This window comes from Caloenas nicobarica, chromosome 2 (genome assembly GCF_036013445.1).
Source record: "Caloenas nicobarica isolate bCalNic1 chromosome 2, bCalNic1.hap1, whole genome shotgun sequence".
In the NCBI taxonomy this organism is placed as follows: domain Eukaryota; kingdom Metazoa; phylum Chordata; class Aves; order Columbiformes; family Columbidae; genus Caloenas; species Caloenas nicobarica.
Genome location: NC_088246.1, coordinates 41,071,703 through 41,091,612, shown reverse-complemented (window position 1 = coordinate 41,091,612; position 19,910 = coordinate 41,071,703). Strand labels below are relative to the sequence as shown.

General features: G+C 39.5%; 1 protein-coding gene across 2 annotated transcripts in view; it reads right to left on the bottom strand.

Annotated features, from left to right (window-relative positions):
- LOC135985436 (ubiquitin-conjugating enzyme E2 E2) overlaps positions 1 to 19,910 on the bottom strand; it is a 210,477-nt gene that overhangs the window by 26,785 nt on the left and 163,782 nt on the right. For both annotated transcript variants that reach the window (XM_065628763.1, XM_065628765.1), the window contains exon 4: positions 11,172 to 11,304. In XM_065628763.1, coding sequence (XP_065484835.1) covers positions 11,172 to 11,304 — 133 coding nt within the window. The remainder of the gene's footprint in view (positions 1 to 11,171; positions 11,305 to 19,910) is intronic.

Genomic DNA, 19,910 nt, shown 5'->3' with positions numbered 1-19,910 from the left:
ATGTGCAGAGAGAAGACAAGTGAAAATACCATTCCAGGGGAACTACATTTTCTTTATTGTGGTCATATTTTTACTTTTGATGCCACCTAAATGGTTCCTATAAAGGCTGAACTCTAATACTACTTATCCGCTAATAAAAACACCTAAGCAATCCCATGCGGGGGCTCAAGGGAGTGTGTGGGTGGATAGGAGTTATCCTCAGACAATTGAACAGTAAAGGAGTAATTTTTTTTTTTTTTTAACGATAAGTGTCCTCTATGGATTTACTCTCTTTGATTCTGCAGTTTTAAGAGGATATCTATTTTTTTTCGGAATAAAAGTGCAGGTCAGAAAAATGTGAATTATGGGAAATAAGGAAAAATGGGACTATTTTCTGAAAACTGTAAGAGTACTATAAACAAGCTTTAGAAAGATAATGATAAGGAATTTATATTCAATCAGTTTTGCAAGTAAACAATAATAAACTCATCTGTTTATCTACTGCTGAATGCCAAACCCTTCTGAGTACTGTAAAGCAGAATTAAACAAATAAAACCCCCTTTATATAGTCTCTAAGAAGAAAATGAGATTATCTATTTAAAAGGGGGAGAAAAAATTATTAGACAGAAGAGAAGTACATGTAAAGCTACGGCTGGCTGTTCATCAAATAAGTTTTAGGACTGAAAAAAAGATTGTTTGTAAAACCTGAGAAGGGTAAATTAAGATGGATTTCAGCTGAGTGGTTTGAGACAACTGGTTGTAGGCAAGACAAATGTCTCCTGGATCTCAGAGTGATTCTGAACACTGATTTCCCAGGATGATGTAGTCCTAAAATCACTCACAATCTCTGTTTTGCACCTAATGTTCCTATGTTAGGTCTAAACCCAAGCAGCCACTGGTGTTGCCATCCACGTGTGTGATTTGCTTAACCTGCGCTGTGAGACTCAGAGACAGGCGCGTGAATGCCCATCTAAATAGACTGGATATTAGGAAAAAACTGCTTCACAGAATGGGTTGTCAAGCACTGGAACAGGCTGCCCAGGGAAGTGGTTGAGTCACCATCCCTGGAGGTGTTTAAAAGATGCTTAGATGAGGTTCTTGGGGACATGGTTTAGTGCCAGAGTTAGGTTATTGGTTGGACTCGATGATTTTGAGGGTCTCTTCCAACCAAAATGGTTCTATAATTCTAAGGCACTGCAGCTTTGAAAGGGCTGGTCCCACAAACAGATCAGACTCCACTGAATTCAGTCGTAATGCTCTTCAAAAACCTGTCAGGAGGAAGAAATTATTCTCTGGTTCTGCACATTAGCACGCAAGGGGTTACAGCGTGTGCTCGGGAATTGATTTCTTCAGCATGTTTGGGTTCAAACCTCCACCTCCTGTTGCTCATTCCTCCCACCAAAGCCTGGCGACAGCCTAGGGAGAGACAAAAGATTCCCAGAGCCAACAGGAGAATAAACAGAAACAACCCCATTTTGCTCCGCCAACACTGGTAGGAGGGCTGAGATCCCAGGGCTCTCATTCCTGCAGTTCCTTTCAAGCTCTTTCATTTCTTACAAGGATGCAATCCTGCACGCCTGCCTGAGATGAAACTTCTGTCTTCCTCAAGTATTCCCCTGGAATTCTGTTTTAATAAAACTGTGGTGGCAGTACCTGAAGTGGAAGAAGTTGTACTGCATACAGAAAAGGTTATATATATATTAAAAAGTATGATGCCCTTTATGATGATGTTCATGGAGCTCTGGAGGGAGTAGGTAGTTCCCATCTCAGTTTGTCAGACTTTATGAGCAATAGATTTGTCTGCTCAAATAGAGAGAATAATAAAACCAAGATCAAGCCTACACTCTTTACTCATATTAGAAAAATACTCTAAAACAACAACGAAAAACATCTATAGCTCTGAGTGACACAATGTTCATGCAAGAGCCTTTACAAGCCTCTGGTTTGCAACTACAGATTTGAAGCACGCACATGATCAATCGTTGAGATACTTAATGGATTATCACATACAATGCGTAATAAATGACTGACCACATGATGCTCACTGTTAAAGAGCACGAGTTAAATATACGCCAAAAAATGAACTTCAGGCAGTTCTTAAAAAACTTGGTCACACCTAATTTTAATTGGTAAAGAATAACGATAGTTTATCAAAGGAAAATACATGTCATCTGCATTAGCAGGAAATAATAAATTGTAATTACTTTTGCTTGACCTACAGAAAAGTCTGACATGCAAACTGCTCTGGCTTTCTGTGGCAAAATACACCATGCAAGACACAGCTAACTGAAAGTGGTAACAATTTAAAAGGGATATAATGGCATTCATGAGTTAGCCTTTAATATTACTGAAAATGAAACAGTGTGCAATATGAGTAATTATTCATTATATTCATGGTAATTATGAAGCTGAGTAACTACTCACACTGTCTCACTGAACAGCCCACTACAGGGAAAAAATATTGAATAAGCACAGCAATACTAAACACCTACAATATATAAACATACTCATTTTGCACACAGATTTAATAGCAGAAAAGGTAAAAAGGGACCTTGATAATCTTTGAGGTACTTGAGAGGGCAAATAAAATATATCGTAAACTGTACAAAGTTTTCTGAAAATAAAGTAAGAGCAGCAGTGAACGAGGGAAATGGATTACTATTTGGGTTAGGGATCTTCAGATTAGAAACAATATTATAAGATGCAAAGCATCAAAAGCTTTCTCTGACAAAGCAAATACGAGTTTTTAAAAATGATAATCATTTAATAAGCAAAATCTTTCTTATAATTAGTAATTCCATATGGATTTTTTTTTTTAAGATTTACTGGCTATTTAACTTTTATAAAATAAATCCTCCGTTTCATAGTTTAAAGCATGCAGGCTATATCATCCTACATGCACACCTCTCTGAGTTCACCAAAGTGCTCCTTCATGTTCGGTTTAACACAATGCAACACTTCTGCCCCAGATGTGAATAAACCTAGCACACAGCACCATCTTTATTTTACATGAAAAAAATGTATATCACCATGTGACAGGCAGTATCTGGCATTTTATTGTTTTTCCTAATTCTGTGAAGTTTTGGAAAGAAGGGAGCTCCCGGGTGTGCTCTGGGTATCGAGGCAGAGGCAGGCGTGGCAAGCACAGGGCTGCGGGCACAGGGCTGCTGGTGAGCAGGACCTTCAGGTCCTAAACTTCATTTTAAGGAACTTCAGCTTTTCTTCCTCACCAAGTTTTAACAGCCACTGGGCATTTAGGTGCTCCCTACAGGAGCAGTTCTAGGCAGATTGACCTCAAATCACTAGTTTTCTGTCCTAATCAGTTCATCTGCTCTTATTCTATAGTGATACTGTAAATAAAATTCTTTCTCTCACATATGTATATATACATGTGTGCGTAAAAAAGGACAAAAAAGAACACTGAAATACGATGCAGTTTTAGATCACATGCCTTTTTGTGCAGTAGTAAAACGTGTGATATGACAGAATTACGTAGTTCAGAGATTTACACGGTATTGTTCTTATCAAAAGTGACTTTTGCACTTATTGGCAGTAAAATATAGTTATTGATCCTTTCCTTGGCCTGACATATATCTGCTTACATCTCTATCCTTCACTTTACGTCTCCGTGATTCTATAATTTTGAGAGACATTAAAGTTTCTTCAGGAGCCACTGGGGTTTGACCTGTCTCGAGCGCTGTACCGTTGCATGCTGCCCTATAGGTTCTGTGTCACCTGAAGGTATGGGACCTATGGAAGGAATGGAGTTCCACTGCAGAGTGATGAAGCTGGTGAGGGGCCTGGAGCACAAGTCTGATGAGGAGCGGCTGAGGGAGCTGGGGCTGTTGAGCCTGCAGAAAAGGAGGCTGAGGGGAGACCTTATCGCTGTCTACAGCTACGTGAAAGGAGGTTGGAGCATGGAGGGGGTTGGTCTCTTCTCCCCAGTAGCAAGTGATAGGATGAGAGGAAATGGCCTCAAGTTGTACCAGGTAAGGTTCAGGTTGGATATTAGTAAATATTTCTTCATGGAAAGAGTTGTGAAGCATTGGAACAGGTTGTCCAGGGAAGTGGCGGAATCACCACCCCTATAGGTGTTTAAAAGGTGTGTAGACAAGGTTCTTAGGGACATGGTTCAGTGCTAGAATTAGGTTGTGGCTGGACTTGATGATCTTGAGGGTCTCTTCCAACCAGAATAATTCTGTGATTCTGTGATTCTATGATTCTATGGTGCAAGTGTGGGAACTGCAGGCTGCAGTTCTTGTGCACCGAGAAGAGCAGGACTTGGGCTGATTCTGCCAGCTCTCACAGTGGTCTGCTGGTGGCAGGTTGTCCATTTCTCCCTCCCAAAGAACTCCCATGCATCCCGTTTCTGCCTGCAGCCACCCGAAGTCTTTGCTCGCTGGGAAAGCCTGCCATCTCCATTTATTATCATGGATGAGGGATCCACGGGCTGCTCTCAGCGAGGAGATGTAAACAGCAACGCTGGGTGAAGAACAAGGGAGTGTGGAGGCAAAGTGAAGAGGCTGGTGGAGGCATCAGGGTGGGAATGTGCCAGGCGAGGGACCACCGGACAAGGAGGAGGAGGATGTCGAGGGCAGAAGGCAGCTGAGAAAAGCTGTGAGCAGCCCAGGATGGCACTGAGAGCTAACGTGATGTGACAGAGGCTGTGAGAGAAGTATGATGAGGCAAACGAATGTAAGGGATAACAGTGACAGGAGACCATCGCATGTGAAGGCTGTTCATACGATGCAAATATCTGGGGAGGGTCAAGAGATGGTCAGTTGAAGCCCTGCCTGCACCAGGGGCGCAGAGAGGGTAAATAGCCATGATCAGATAGGCTGTACTTAAGATTATTTTGAGAGCTTCAAATGCAAATTTTGTTAACAGTGACATATACAAGTTAAGGTGCGGGTCTGCCTTGTGAGGTTCATTTTAACAATTGAGGTTAGTAATACCAAGGAATGCTTATTTTTTCTCATCTACTCCTTCAAACACTGTTTTTCTATTACACTGCAGATAAAAGTGTCTTTAACAATCACATATAAAATAGGCATGAAAAAGTAGAGTGAAAGAACTGCCTTTGTACATGAGGCTGAATTTATGAAACAGGTAGAAAGTTTGTCTCACAGAAGGATTCCACAAAATGATATGTAGTGTATAGAGATTAGTGCTATATGACAATTACATATAAAAAACTGAAGAGACACTTAATGTTGCCATTAAGATCAGATTCTATAGACACTGTGCATTATATTTACAAAGGAAAAAGACCCTCCTTGCAGTCAAGCAGTTGATTTAAAACAGCTAAGCTTTCAAATGCTGAGAACAATTTGTCAGTCAGTTGATAGACATATGAGATTTACAAGGAGGAAATGAAGTTTTCTGTTATTTTAATTTTGATTTAGAGGTGATTTAGCATTTGTAGCTTTCAAGTCCTGCGAACCACTTTTCAGTCAGCTGAGATTAAAGTCCCCAGCAAGATTAATTGTAGAGCTGGGATTAAGAGATTTTATAAATCACTCAAATTCAAAAATAAAGCTAGCAGAGTACTAGGATAATGATAGATATATCCATATGGTATCAGCTACAGCTAAATTGAATTGACACTGTAATAGACTGAACGCAATCAAATATGAGAGTAGAAGTTATTAATAAAGACTATTCTTGATGAAAATGCAGACACTACTACAGTGACATTTCCTGGGGGTAGACTTCTCTTGAAGAGCATTATTTCTCTACAAGCACCTGTACAACCATGGTATGGCTTCCTGATTCATCAAGGCTTCCTGCTCTGGAGAAACAGTATGCAGGATAATGAAATTACTGTCATTCCTTCAATAACTATAGTGTACGTAATGATGCAGTATTAATTTGTTGTGATAGCTAAATGTTAAAGGATCTCAGATCAAAAATTTGCATACTTGGGGAATTCACCGATTTCTTATGTGGACCATGGACAGAAATTGAGCTGAAATTCTTTTTGTCAGATCAGGCTGACTAAATGATGTGATATCCCGTATTCATATACATGTATATCTGCACACATGTACACCCACAGATACACTCACACCCACACAAGGGACATCTCTCTATGCATAGCTATATGTTCCATTCAATGCCCTAAAGAAAGAGAAAGAGCAAGAAAGAGCTCTCCTTTGTTAAAGCCAAGGGGCAAACTGTCTGAATCTATTAAGGATGAAAGGAAGATGGTTAGCAGGAAAAAGAAATCTCAAAGGTATTTCTAAATAACTGTTGAGGGGTCATTAAAGCACTGGAGAAATGTAAAGTTATTTGCTTGGCAGGCCATCTCAGTATTTTCATTAATTTCTTTAAGTGGCTGCTCTGAACGGGGCACAGCTTTCTCTGTTCTTCAGCCCACTGCACTACAAGGGAGATGAGGTATTTCTGGTCTGAAGTGCAACCTCACCTTGTGACCAAGACTGAAGCCTCGGCAGCAACTGGCCTTTAGCAGAAGGTGAGATCACGTCCACATCTTTGCCTCGCTTCGGCTGTTCCACACCATCCACCTGCCTGGCATCTCATAAAACCAACGTGATACTTGGGATGAAGCTGAAAAAAGAATAGTGATCCTGCGGGCTGCCGTTTTCTCGCTGACTCAGCCAACTGGGCGCTCAGCTAATTTCTGCACTGCTACAGAAGCTACCTCACAGTGGAGGCAAGGAAATATTCTTAATTGACTAGAGCCTCCCAGAAAGCCAAAGCTAATTTGTCAGGTCTCAGATGAGCTGTTCTAAAAATCATGTTCTCTGGTTGTGGAGATAAATCAGAGATAGGCTGGGGTGGCCCTTCAGCACACCTATTCAGTTTGGATCAGTCACACATAGATAAACTTTTTTCGGGGAAGAACGACTCCCTCCTCTGCATGAGTGTGCTGCAGTTGTGAGTGAAGCCAAATGCCATTGATTTAAAAGGAAAGCAAAGCTGAAAGGGTCAGTGACCTCTGTCTCCGAAAGTCTGCAGTCCAGTTTCAAGGCATGAGACAAAGTTGAAAAACTGAAATAGGCTGACTTTAAAGGGGGAAAAATTTATATTGTGAGAGCAAATTATACTCTGACTTACCACACGTCATAGTCTGTTTTGGTAAAGAATGATTTAATTTAATATTATGCTTATGGTCCTACTTTAGGGAGACATTGACGGGTAAGGACAGACAAAAAGAAAATTGTGGACCTGTAGGGGAAAGACTGGTTGTTGCAGACTGGCGGGGAAACCTGATGGCAGTGATACTTGGCTATGCAAAATGAGGAACATGAAATGGACCATAAAGTGTAATTAGAGGATGTAAAGAATAGAGGTAAATCTTAAAAATCTTAAGAGTATGTGGTGTTGAAGGCTACAAAGGTGTAAAAACTGAAGAAATACATAAAAATGTAAGTTTTGGATAGATACTTTTCCTTTGTTTAAATAAAACCTGAATGAATTAGTGATTCACTTTCATGTGCTAAAGATAAGGTGAGACAGCAGGTTAACTGTCTAGAAGAACAAATGAAAATTACTTTATACCTTTGTTAAAAAACCCCAAATATAGGTCAAACATCTTTTCTTCATGTGCAAATATTCTCTCAGAGGTTTAATTTTATTTTAATAATGTTTTCCAATATGCAGCAGGGTGCCCAGTGATCAGAATAGGCATCAACAATGTTTATAGAAGGAATCTGGATGCTTTAGAAAATACTGAGAACTTTGTATAATACAAACCAAACAATGGTTACACCACATACGTATTTCAATTATAATAATAAAAGACATGTCCCCTGAATTTACTTTCAATATATTTTTCTCACTTTAAAAATTATTTTACCCTTCCCAACATCCACATGCAACACAGACATGCATGATATCAGAGTGCATAACATCAGAGAATAGATAAGGAAAAAGGATTGTGGAAATCTTTCTGCAGATTTTAAAACACTTTGGATTAGGCCTTTTAACAGTAACTAAGTTATGTGACATGGGCATTTGCGTTTGGAACCTCAAGATGGGTCAAGTAATTGCATCTGGGAAACACAGTTTCTGTTTCTTCCCAGGTCTCTTGTGGCCACATTTTTTGAAGATCAATTTTGACAGTACTCATCTAAATGTTCCCTTGCTTCATAGTAAAATAGGGATGAAAATGGCCCATGGAAATCTCAGGAGTAATGTATGAATTCAATCATAGCGAGAAATGTGAACTAGACCTTTTCTGCTATGTACTTACAGGGAGGTAATCTTGCCAGCATTCAGAAATACATTTTATCTCTTTCTCGGTACATTCCACAGTCTTGTACTTTATCTCTAGATTTTTTAAGACGATAGAGCCTTAAGGAGTGGAACTATACTTAGAAAAAAAAATCTAAGATGATCTCTTCCCATAACCGTAGGACCCATGATTTTGAGAACAGCACCAAATATCACAAATCTTGCATTCAAGTAGGAGAGATGTCAACACCCAGTGACACAGAGAGCATCGTACTGTGTTGTTCTGTTGAACTGTGTGTTCTGTTCCATGTACTCACTAGCTTTCTTTTGCTAGAAATAAGCATGTGAATAACGTTTAACCATCATTTCCCAACAATACTGTTCGGCAGCAGCTACCTTATGACAAGCAGTCATCTTCCCATGCTGCTTTCCTCAAGGGCTTTCCCAAACTATTTTACCTATGAATCAGTTTCATAGGGTCTGGAAAACAGCTGTAATGAAATAGCAGCAGTTTGAGAGGACCTACAGCAGGACTGAAAATAGGGGTCGTTTACAACAATGGCTGAAGTGAATAGAATGAGAATCCATGTGTACAAAATACACCAGCGACATCATCGGTTCTATCTGACATTAGTCTCCTGTGCACATGTAGTCATTACTTTCTTACAGATAACAATTTCTCTCTTCATAAATGCTGGCCTTTTAGTAATACAATATGGCATCATCAACTCTCTCATTCTTTATCAAGGAGTACATTTTCATATGATTTATATACAGACTTTTCTTCCAACGACAATTGGCACCAAGATGAAGGCAGACAAAAAAAATCTATTACAAAGCGGGTTAAGAACCAGCTCTTTGCTTGATATTTCATGAATAAGCAATGCACAGCTACATTACTCATGTCTCAAAATAATACAGTTGTCAAAGACAACTGAGAGTGGATTGAAAAAGTCTTTATCTCATAGTGAAACAGCAAACTGGACCTGGACCTTCTCTTTTAAAAGGATGCATATTGCATATATTGCCTTAGGACAGATTCAACAGACAGAACGACAAAAGGTATCCCTCCAACTTGTCTTTCACATTTAGTTCTTTACATATTAGGTTTGGATCTCTGAGAGAACTTCAAGCTCTATTTTATACTCAACAAATCCATTTAGTGGATATGCCAATATCCCCTAAATAATACAATTTTAATTTGCTGAGGGACTGAATGTAACCCTTGCATTACAGCTAATACAAACAGACTAAGCTCAGCAAAGAAACAAACTAAAGGGGTCTGTTAAAATGAACCTTGTTTAGCAAATAAGAAGTCTTGGACTGGCCTGGGCTGGGAAGGAGGCAGAAAGAAAAGGGCATCGCCCAGCTCAGTGTACCTAAAGCTTCAATTAACTGAAGGAGAAGTTAGGAAGTTTCAAATTCTTTCTTCACTGTGCAATCATAGTTATCTAAATCAGAAAATGTGCAGTCGGCGAGGTGTACAGCCCCTGTAAGTCTCGTCGGGGACCTCAAAGCTTCCCTAAACCAGAACACTGAAAGTGGGAAATGAAGTCGGACCATCTATAACACTGACTCATCTTTAGGTCACTGGGAAAGTCTACTTTACAGAATGAGAAGTATTTTGAATTCACATCTCTCTTTTTTTTTTTTAAAAAAAACCAACCACCCAACTTTTCCTGATAATATCCATGTTAACGACTATAAACTTTACTACTGTTTCATTAAAATGTTGTTTATAAACACTCCTCTTTCAACAGTCTACTCACGGCAATCAAATAGGAGTCAGCTCCTTCCTCTTTTAATGCAACACCTTTCTAGCATAGACCAACATGGCACACCAAGCCTTTCAGAAATGTGTCAGAAAGAGGGTAAATATTTTTGCTCCCATAGATCCTCCCAGGGAGCTGTTCCAGTCTCTCACTTTCCACACTGGCAAGGTGAACGATTCACCTCTTTTCACTTTGGTTCATAAAGGACAGGCCTATCAATTTATTTGAGTATTAACAGCCCTGCGGGGTAAATTTTCCCAGTTTCTGTTCCTGTTAGTGAACATGTGTGCTAAGAATTGCACTCGGTCTTCCAGATAAAGTCTTACAAGTGTTTTGTATGTGACATAGGTAATTCCTTATCTCTACAGGCAATGCCAGAGGATGCATCTTAGGACTGTATTTGCCTTTTTTATAGATGCATTAAACAGGTGGTTTGTACTAATCCTGTGATCACCCCGTAAAGCCTCTTTTTGACACCCTCCCTCAGCAGTTATGACTACTGGTTATTGATGACACTCTGCATTACTGCATTTCAGCCCATTTCTGTTTTTCTAGTCTTCATAATCACTAGATTTTTCCTGTTTCACATTCCGAGACTACTCAATCATGGTAATGCTCTACCACCTTCATGTTACTGGTACAGTTCTATGTTTGTGGTTAGTGTCATTATTGACAGCATTGAAAACGAACCCGTAAGGAATTATGTAAATATCTCCGTCTTTCACTCCAGTTTCTTGCCTTTGTTGTGTGTTTCCAAATTCTCCTAGAAAACGGTGTAAAGCAATTACTTATAACTTCATGAACAATAGCGTATCTTGCATGTGCAGAAGTCATTTATATGGGGTAGTGGGAAAGTGGCACATTTTTGTCAGACTGCCACAGACCTCTGGTGAATGATATGGGTCAAAAGGCAAGATTAAGCATCTTCAGCTGCTTATAAAGGGTACAACTCAAATACAGAAACAAATCCAAATAAAACAAATAACTGCTGGAAATTATGCAACTGCTTGCTAAATAAATTCATACCCATCCAGCTATACTGGTGAAATGCAGGCAAATTTTAGGCAGTTATTTAAATTCTTTCCATCAAAATACTCAGTTTAAATATTCATTATTGCCCTGAAAGTTTTATATTTCATCCTACAATGATATACCAACATACGCATTAAAAATATCACAAGGAGAGGACTCCTGTCAGACTTTTAATATCCTCCTACTAACCTTAGGTGGTTTAAAAGGGTAGTCCGGTGAAAAGGTAATGTCAAGGAAGAAAACTCCACCTTCATATACAGACCCTGGAGGCCCCAGTATAGTCGACCTCCATTCATAAATGTTGTCTCCTTTGGGTCCAGCACTAAAATAGAAAACAAAAATATAACATAATAACCACATACAATCAAGAATATACTGCATCAGTTATAGTCTACTAGCAGTACCACTGGTTTTGCAGTATCACTACAAGTTAAAATTGTGTATCACATTCATTAAGTTAGTCCTGGATAAAATGTGTAACTGGTGTCCTAAGCTCTGTCGGTGAAGTGATATATTCGGCCAGGATGAAGTATTAAAATCACATTATAAATTATTCAAATAAGCGCAGAAAAATTCCCAATTGCCTTATCTCAAATATTTTAGTGGGCAGATGTGAAGTATTTACAGTGCAAGGATACAGAGACTTTGCTCAGATGTCTTGTCACTGCCTTGCTTCACAAGCCATCCTATTTTCACCTACCTCCTCATCCACCTACCTCATCAGTCAGTAGCAGTGTAATTACACACATTATTATACAGCACAGGCTGTACTAAAGACTGAGCAGGGTACAAATGACCTTGCAGCTGTACTTTCTAAGTTACTAACCTAAGGACTCCAGTCACTAGCACAGAAGACTGCTTTACTCTGCAATCCTTACCCTATCTTAAAAAAAATATAAGTAAGAAGTGGGTTAAATTGTTGGATTATGTTAAGTCAAGGTCCTAATTTAAAAACACAGTACTGGAACAATATTTAAAATACATAAAACATTATGCTGTTTGTGAAACAAGAAAAATCATCCACCCACATAGTTAATTCCTGAAAAAATCAAACTGAAAACTAATAAAAGTTCTTGGGCATGACCTTTCCAAAAGCCAACACAGTCTCCTTTCATACAACATAATGCTTGTCCACAGCAGTACATATTTTACTCAGGGTGGCCTCTTAAGGAGTACGAAGACTTCTTTTTGTTTCACAGCCTGCTGATACCAGTTGCTGATACAGGACTTGAATTTTAATTAGGATCAGTTGGGATGGGGACTTCTAGGTATCTGATTAATATTTTTCAGAGGAAGGCAGTGCTGGTAGGCATTTCAAATAAGTGACGTGTTATTAAGACATTTCTTGTGAAACAATTCTTGTTATGTTTTCAATAAAGATTTCCACAGCATGCAGGGGTTTGTGAAATAACCCTGCATGTAGAACAGATGAAAGCTCTTGGCTATGCCCCATGCCTCACAATGTACCCAAGGATACAACTATTATATGACATCATGTCATGTTCACTGCTCAACTATTCATTTTGTTCACCGAAAGTTAATAAAACCTCCTTTCACCTGAAATTCCTTGGGCTCCCTTCATTAAAACTTCTGACTGCATGATTCCCTGCACACAACTGCATGACTTAGTGCTGTGCGGTGTACTTCATTAGTCATGGTACCTACATGAATTTTCTGTAATAGCTGTTAATGCTTCTTGGCTTTTTAAACTACGTGCTTTCTTAACAAAAATGGGTTAGAGAGACTGTAACATTATGGAACATCCATTTTCTATATGTCATTGTAACAAAACTAGGAATTGTTTTAAAGATAAAATCTGGGGTTTTTTTAAGTATCACAATAAGAGAAGTCTTGCCATCCATATTTCACAGTGTCTATAATACATCAGGTTGCTAGCTGCCAAACAAATTTCATTTACCCAGTTCTCAGTTTGCATTAACCTTTGAATAATAAAGCACAGCTGAGACTGCTGTAAGAAACAAACCAGAGAATGAATAATTAAAACCACCTCCACTGCCTTTAGAAAGACCATTCCCGAGTCAACAGGGAAGGTTTAATTGTGACTGAACTAGGCATTAAGGGGCTAATTGAACTCTTTATAAGCCCAAATGAATGTGGAACTACATCAGTGCTATGGTATACAAGGTTCATAGAAACTAAAACCCTTAAAAAAAAAAATCAGGCAATTAGTTCAAAAAGAAAAGGCAAGAAGCGGTCTAAATCTTACATGAAAAAAAGCCCATAATATGTGAAGAAAACCCTTTCCCATTTTCTGCAGAAAAGTGTTTTAATACTTGGAGAAGTAATGATTCGGTTGATGCCAGTAGGTTAAAATGGAAGTGATCCAAATGTCGATCCCAGAGAAATGGTTGGAAATAGCAAGTAACAAAAGCAAACCCTGTCTTTATGAGACCTTATTTCGCCAGGAGGGGATGGTTGGGCTCTTTTCGGGTTTGAGTGAGGCTCACTTTTTAATCAGAAGTCTCTCTGATGGTCGCATTTTCATAATCTATATTATTTTTATTTGTTTTTCCTATTTATTTAATTGCATTAACATTTGAAATGAGCAGTCATTAATTAGAATAGTTGGAAAATGCTCCATCTGCCAGTTGAACTGTTTCGGCACGTCCAGCTACAAGCCCAGCCTGATCACATTCTGAGGATGCTGATTAACATTAATTGAAGGTTTTCTTTGCAAATAAGAGATGAAGCTTTATTAAGTATTATTATTAATTTGAAGAATAGCTTGAATTGTATGGAGTGTGGGAAGGCTGCTGTTACTGATGTTGCCCATTTGAGTGCTTGCTGGCAGCAAGGCTGTTCAGCCGATGTAAAATACTGATCCATGCGCACAGGCAACAGCTGGTATGAAGGGCAATAGCACGCACAAGCACAACATTTTTTTTTTAACTTGCACATTAATTATACAAAAAGTTTGACAGGTGTTATATCTCTGTTTTCCTTATTTCCTAATTGTAAGCCTTTTATTTATCCACATTATTGGCAGCCAGAATGACGACTCATCAGGCTCTGCTAGAGAAAACTCCCATATGTGCAAGACCTCAGCCAGATCCTTATTCTATATGGTTTATAATGCAAGAGGATTTAATTGCCCTTCTCTCCACATGGATATCTGCCCGGCACACTGAAGCCTGAGTGTTTTACATTCAGTATGATTTATATTCCAGCTCTATTAATGTTACTGGCAACCAAACCACAGATCTCAAAGAAAGGAAACCAAACATCTCAGTGCCTGAAGTTCTGTTATCTTTGGAAGGAGAGATTCAGATGTGCATCCGCTTGGCAAAGGGCAGACTAAATCTGTCTTGAACTCCACTGACCCAGGGCCAGAGCATACGCATGCTGCTCGCCCACTGCTAAATCTGTCACCTTCAGGGGAGAAATAACGGTGCCTGGGGCTGCTCCAGGTGGAAGTGGCTGAACTAGAAGGATGACATGGTCAGGAGAAGGACAAGTCTGCTGTCAGACCGGCAGCACAGCCTCCCAGTTTGAGCCCTGATGCTCCAAGCCCAGCAAACCCACAGGATGGGGCAATGGCGAAGCCCAGCAAGAAGCAGGCAGTGTGACCCCAGAACTGGCACTCCCAACATTTCCAGCATTTTCTCCCAGGTGCAATTGGTAATGTAGGACTGAGGAGGTGCAGCTGAGCATAAAGACTCTGGAGACCGTAGGTTATCAGTGGCTCATCAAGAGCAAGGTCTCTGCTGTCATTATTCCCCTGTAGCTGATGAGACACTGCTCACAATATTGCCTGGTTTACCCGCTGGGGAAGCTTTGCTCCCTGGAAGAGCTGGGGTGGGTGGACATGGAACCAGCCTCTGTCCCTGTCCAGAATGACATCAGTATGGGTGTATGAAATTCAGGACAAAGGAGTCAAAATAGGTAAAATGGTCTCCTTTGTATTTCACTCTCCTTTGCCTCTCCTTATCTATTTTAGTTCTGCCACTGCCTCCCACATACATGCTTGCAGGTGAAATGTATGCACATCAGTTACAGTTAGTAGCAGAATACTTTAAATGCTACTATAACTGAATTCATTTTGCTTTAAATATGCTTAACGCACTGAGTATTTTCTATTCCCTCAACATATTTCAGTCAGGCAGTCACTTGAAAGTAGCGCTGCTGAAAACTGCTTGTCCAGTACAATCCATTATAAACACCAAGCTTTCCCTGCATTTAGTATATCATGAAATATTAAATTTAAAATGATGTATTAGGAGAGTTGTATGAAAACAACAGCATCTATGAGACATACCAGATGAAAACCTATCTGGAGAAGTTATGCAATTACAGTTGATTTTTAGTTTTATCGGAGCTGTGATCTGCATACAAATTTACTCAATTTCCAGAGAATAACTCAAAAAAATAAAAACACAAATTCAAAGAAGTAACAGTATCCCACATGTATATCAAGTAGTTGTACGGAATAAATTAGTCAAAATAATAGTATTATTTTCTAATCTAACTTGTGTTTCTTGATGAGGAATCCCATGCTTCCCCAGCATCTATAACCGGAGGCAGCATAACCTTATACTGTAGAAACTGAGGACTAGCTCGATGTCTTCCATTCTTGGTATCTGAATCTTGCTGGTATCCACTTTTAAAGTGTAACTGTACTCTTTAACAGAAGGGAAAGGCAAGACTATAGCACAAACCAAAGAAGTAAGAAAAGGAATTGTAACTTAAATTGCCTACTAGTCCTGACATGCTAACAGTGTGTATGGGGAAACCATTAGGCCAAATAAAACAGGAATGTGAGATGGCTGGGAGGTCTTCCCATTCCTTAGGACGCAGAAAGGAATTGGAAGATTCTTCTGGACTGGGTAAGTTTAAGTTCATTTTTACCCTCATCCTTTATAGCAGAGCAGAATAAAGCAGGACCAGGTTATTATATTAATGTTGTCCATGAACTCACTTTCCATGGCATTGTCTATGGAGATTCATTCTTATTATCTAACCTGAATTCCCTTAGCACACAGAAACACACATCAGAACTGGGGTTCCCCTGCCCTAGGTGCAGTCCATGGAGGATGCAGACCCTCTCAACTATCTTCAGTAACATCTGACAGCTGAAAGAAAAGAGATACAGTTAAGTCCCTTCCTCTTGCTTTCCTTTTATTACACAGAGCCTTGAGTTTACTACTGAAGAGATTTCCCTCTGAGGAGGGAAGCTCACCACAGAATTATCTCAATTTTTAAGACATACAACACTTTTTCTTGCAATCCTGTTTCTTGCCCATCTAACAGTTATGCTGGAGCAGATCCTGCCTCTAGCTGCCCTTGGTGAATGCTTCTGGGAAGACAGTTGCCCAGAGGGCTAGGTGGATACAAAAGTATTGGCAGATTGGCAAAATAACTCAGAGTACCGCTGGTGAGGGAAGAGGATGGATGTGACAAAACAGAAGACTACAGATTTAGCTTTCAGCGAGATACGTCTCTTGAGAAGCACATCCAAAGCCTCATCAAAATATACCCAGTACATACCTTTGCTCTCTGTTTTGAGCATGGTGCCAACACTGAAACTGGTCCTAAGCGAAAGCGTTGCCTTGGTCTGTACCACAGCTCGGGGCCGTCCCCACGCCTGGGGACAGCCACGAGACCAGCAGCGGGGCTGTGCTGGCACAGTGGTTGCTGGATAATCCCCATGTGGGAAGGAGTAAAGTCAACAGGAGCTCTGCTGATGCTAACGTCACCAGGTAACTCAGACCCACCTGCGCACCCAGCCCAGCCCCGTTCAAAAAAAGGCAAAATAGTGCCATTGAGGAGCATCAGCATAACACCCCCATGAGCGGCCGTAGTTCTCAGCCCTGCGTTCCCACTCCTGTGTGCCTTTGCTTTGGAACGGTTACAGGCAGTGCCAGCAACACCAGGTATCTGTTGAATTTCCTCTGCTCTTCTCCCAGTTCTCTTTCTTCTCCATTCTGGAAGGCCACCTCATCCACGACCTCTTGAGCCTTCACCCTTTTCTCTTCCCTTGTTACTGACAATTCTCCTTCGTAGAACCTGTATTTTCTATTTTCTGCTCGAGGGTGGTGTCTCTCCCATTCCCTCTCTCTGTACGGTGATAATTCATTGCTCCATCATAGTGGATGCTTCCTCCCTTCAGGAGGTACATGCAGATCCCCCGTCCCCTAACATCCCCTTTCTTTTTCTCTCATCAACAGCCATCAACACACCCTGCTATTTTTCATCTTTCTCCAGAAGAGAGGAGAGGGTAGAAAATGGTGTAGGGGGGATTTTATTACAGTACAGCAGTTACTCATTTTGTTTCTTTCCTTCCCTGTTGCCCTTCTTCTGAGACGTAGAAAATGAGGAGCAAGCAGCACGGGTGCTGCAGCAACAGTGGCGTAGGGAAGGGAGTCACAGCTGCCTGCCCAGATGCTACAGTGATACCAGGAGGTACTTTTATAAATGTGTGTAATAAACAGTTGCCACAGCAGCCAAAGGAATATATTTCTACAAAACAAAAACAAAGAGAGAGCAGCGAGCACTGAGACTGCCTGTGGCAATGGGCACAGTTGTACGGTTAATAACACCTCTGCTATGAATAAAATTAGCAGGCTGGTCTCCAAGCAGTAAAATCAAAGAACAATTAAAGGAATAAACCCCTTCAGAATTAGAGATAAGTGCTTAGTTCGGCTATGATATTGATGACTTAAACACTCATCAAAAAATAAACTCTCCCCAAATTTTTACCTTTGGACTGTATAACATTTTCTTCATTTATTTTTCCTGAAAATCTCTGAAAACTCCTAATTTTTTTTTCATTATTTATCCTCACCTCAATTCCTTCATCTATATGGTGCAAAAAGTGTTTCTTAATACTTATTATCCAGACCAAAGCTAGAAATTTTTCAGCACTAAATTTGATGCCCAAGTAATCTGAATTACTCTAAAAAGTAACAAGATTTACACATTTTTAAAGAGTTGTTAATTTTTACTTTAACTAGATGCTATATGTAGTGAAAAAGCTTGGCTTTCCATGATCTAACACTCAAATTTGGGCCTACGCTAGATCCAGTATTTTTTGTCACCCTGCAATATTACTGGGAATTTATGTCTTACATATGTTGGAATATCAATATAATTAGATGACGTAAGCATGATTTTTGGGTAGGTATCTTTCATTGGACTTAATTATTCATAATGGAAAACAAGGGTGAAGTGACTGGGCCACTTGTCACTCAGTAAGGCTTTGGCAGAAAGAGAAACTTCAGACAAATCCCTTACACCACTTAGTTTCCATTACTGCAACAGAATTCAGCTGTAAAATTTGGATCAGACTTCCTTCTTGCTCTTCCAGTTTTCTGATTGAGACCATCTTTATGTAAGAAACCTTAAAAAAAAATACTACTTTTAGGCAAGCAGTAAGAGGAGGAGGATATTAAGACATTTTTCTAACCCATGCTACAATTCTTTCAAAGTGGTTATATCCTGCCTTTATCATGCGCTTTTTATTGAAGCCAGTTACAATTTTCATCTACACTTTGGAACAAATGTGTTCGTGGTAAATGCGACTGGAAGAATATCTAGGAAAACTGATCCCAATGAGCTGTCACAGGAGCAGCAACATATTACAGGACAACACTGGATATTGCTTCTTATGCTTATAGAGAGCAATTGAATTCTGTATGGGGTACCACATCTTTTCACTGTGAATCTTCTTGAGTTTTAGCAAGATGTTTCTAGAGGTCCATTTATCACCCAAAGCAATATGCTGTTTAACTTTGGGCCTTCCTGCCACTTTCTTGCAGCAAACCTGCAGCACACCCGGTCAGTGTGCCCAAAGTCTGTATGAGACAAATCCTTTTTTTTTCCTTCTGATTAACTTTCTCTGCCTGCCTGTCACTGGAGCCATTAAAACTTATTCACTGAAGTCGCTGAAACCATGTTGTATTTAAAATTAGTAAGTTTTGGCCACAGGAAAAATAACAAATAGATTAAGACCAAAGCTAATATCACTTATTGATTTTATTATTCACTCCTAAATAATACCCCTAAAAATTATTAGAAGTATCCCAGCGCTTTAGCAGACTGGTGTTATTCAGAGAGTGCTTTGATGCTTTTATTCTCTAAAGTCCTGTCTTCAGAGCGTTCCTGAGATAGAAACCATCATGAAGAAAACTGCTTCTTAATGCACAAAATAGTTATTTATATTATAGTATCTACAGCAATTTATTCATTGCAAACACCATTACACAGCGTACGATCACAGCATGCTGAGTATTCACAATGAGATTTTAAAAATGGCAATTTTGTTAAGTATTCTCCACTTTGTTCAGCTGAACAAAATTACATAAAACCCTTCACAGAAGGTTTTCCTTGTTCAGCGCTGGAAACAATCATTTGCCTCCTATTACACATCTATGGGCTCGATTCCCTTTTGCCACATCTTTTGTTTCTTTTTCTTTTAAAGTAATACCACTAACTGCAGTTCCATCTCTTTTACACCACTAGAAATAGACTGTATAGTTTAAAAAAGAGAAAATATTTATCAGCCTGATTTGCCTCTATGGTAAATTATATCAAGCATGATTTGTAGCCATACTTTAGCACAAGAGGAAAGCACAAGTAACTGGGAATGAAAAACACCACGAAAAAAATGTAAAGACTGTCCTGGGACCTTCTAATATGACCTCCAACCTTGCAACTTGGCAAGTGATATTATTTCCATGTTATTCCTAATTTGCTTTTCCTTGAGGTTTTTGTTTTCCAGGATTGCCATTTATTTTTCAAAACACAACTACTTTTCAATTTCACAACATTTCCCCTTGCCCACAACAGCTGTAATTTACCATTCTATCTTTTCTAAGTTAAACAGAAAACATGACACACAACAGTGGGGTGGCACCATCAGGCACTATATTTTTAAATTCTAGATTTAACTTAAAAGGATGAGGTGACTGA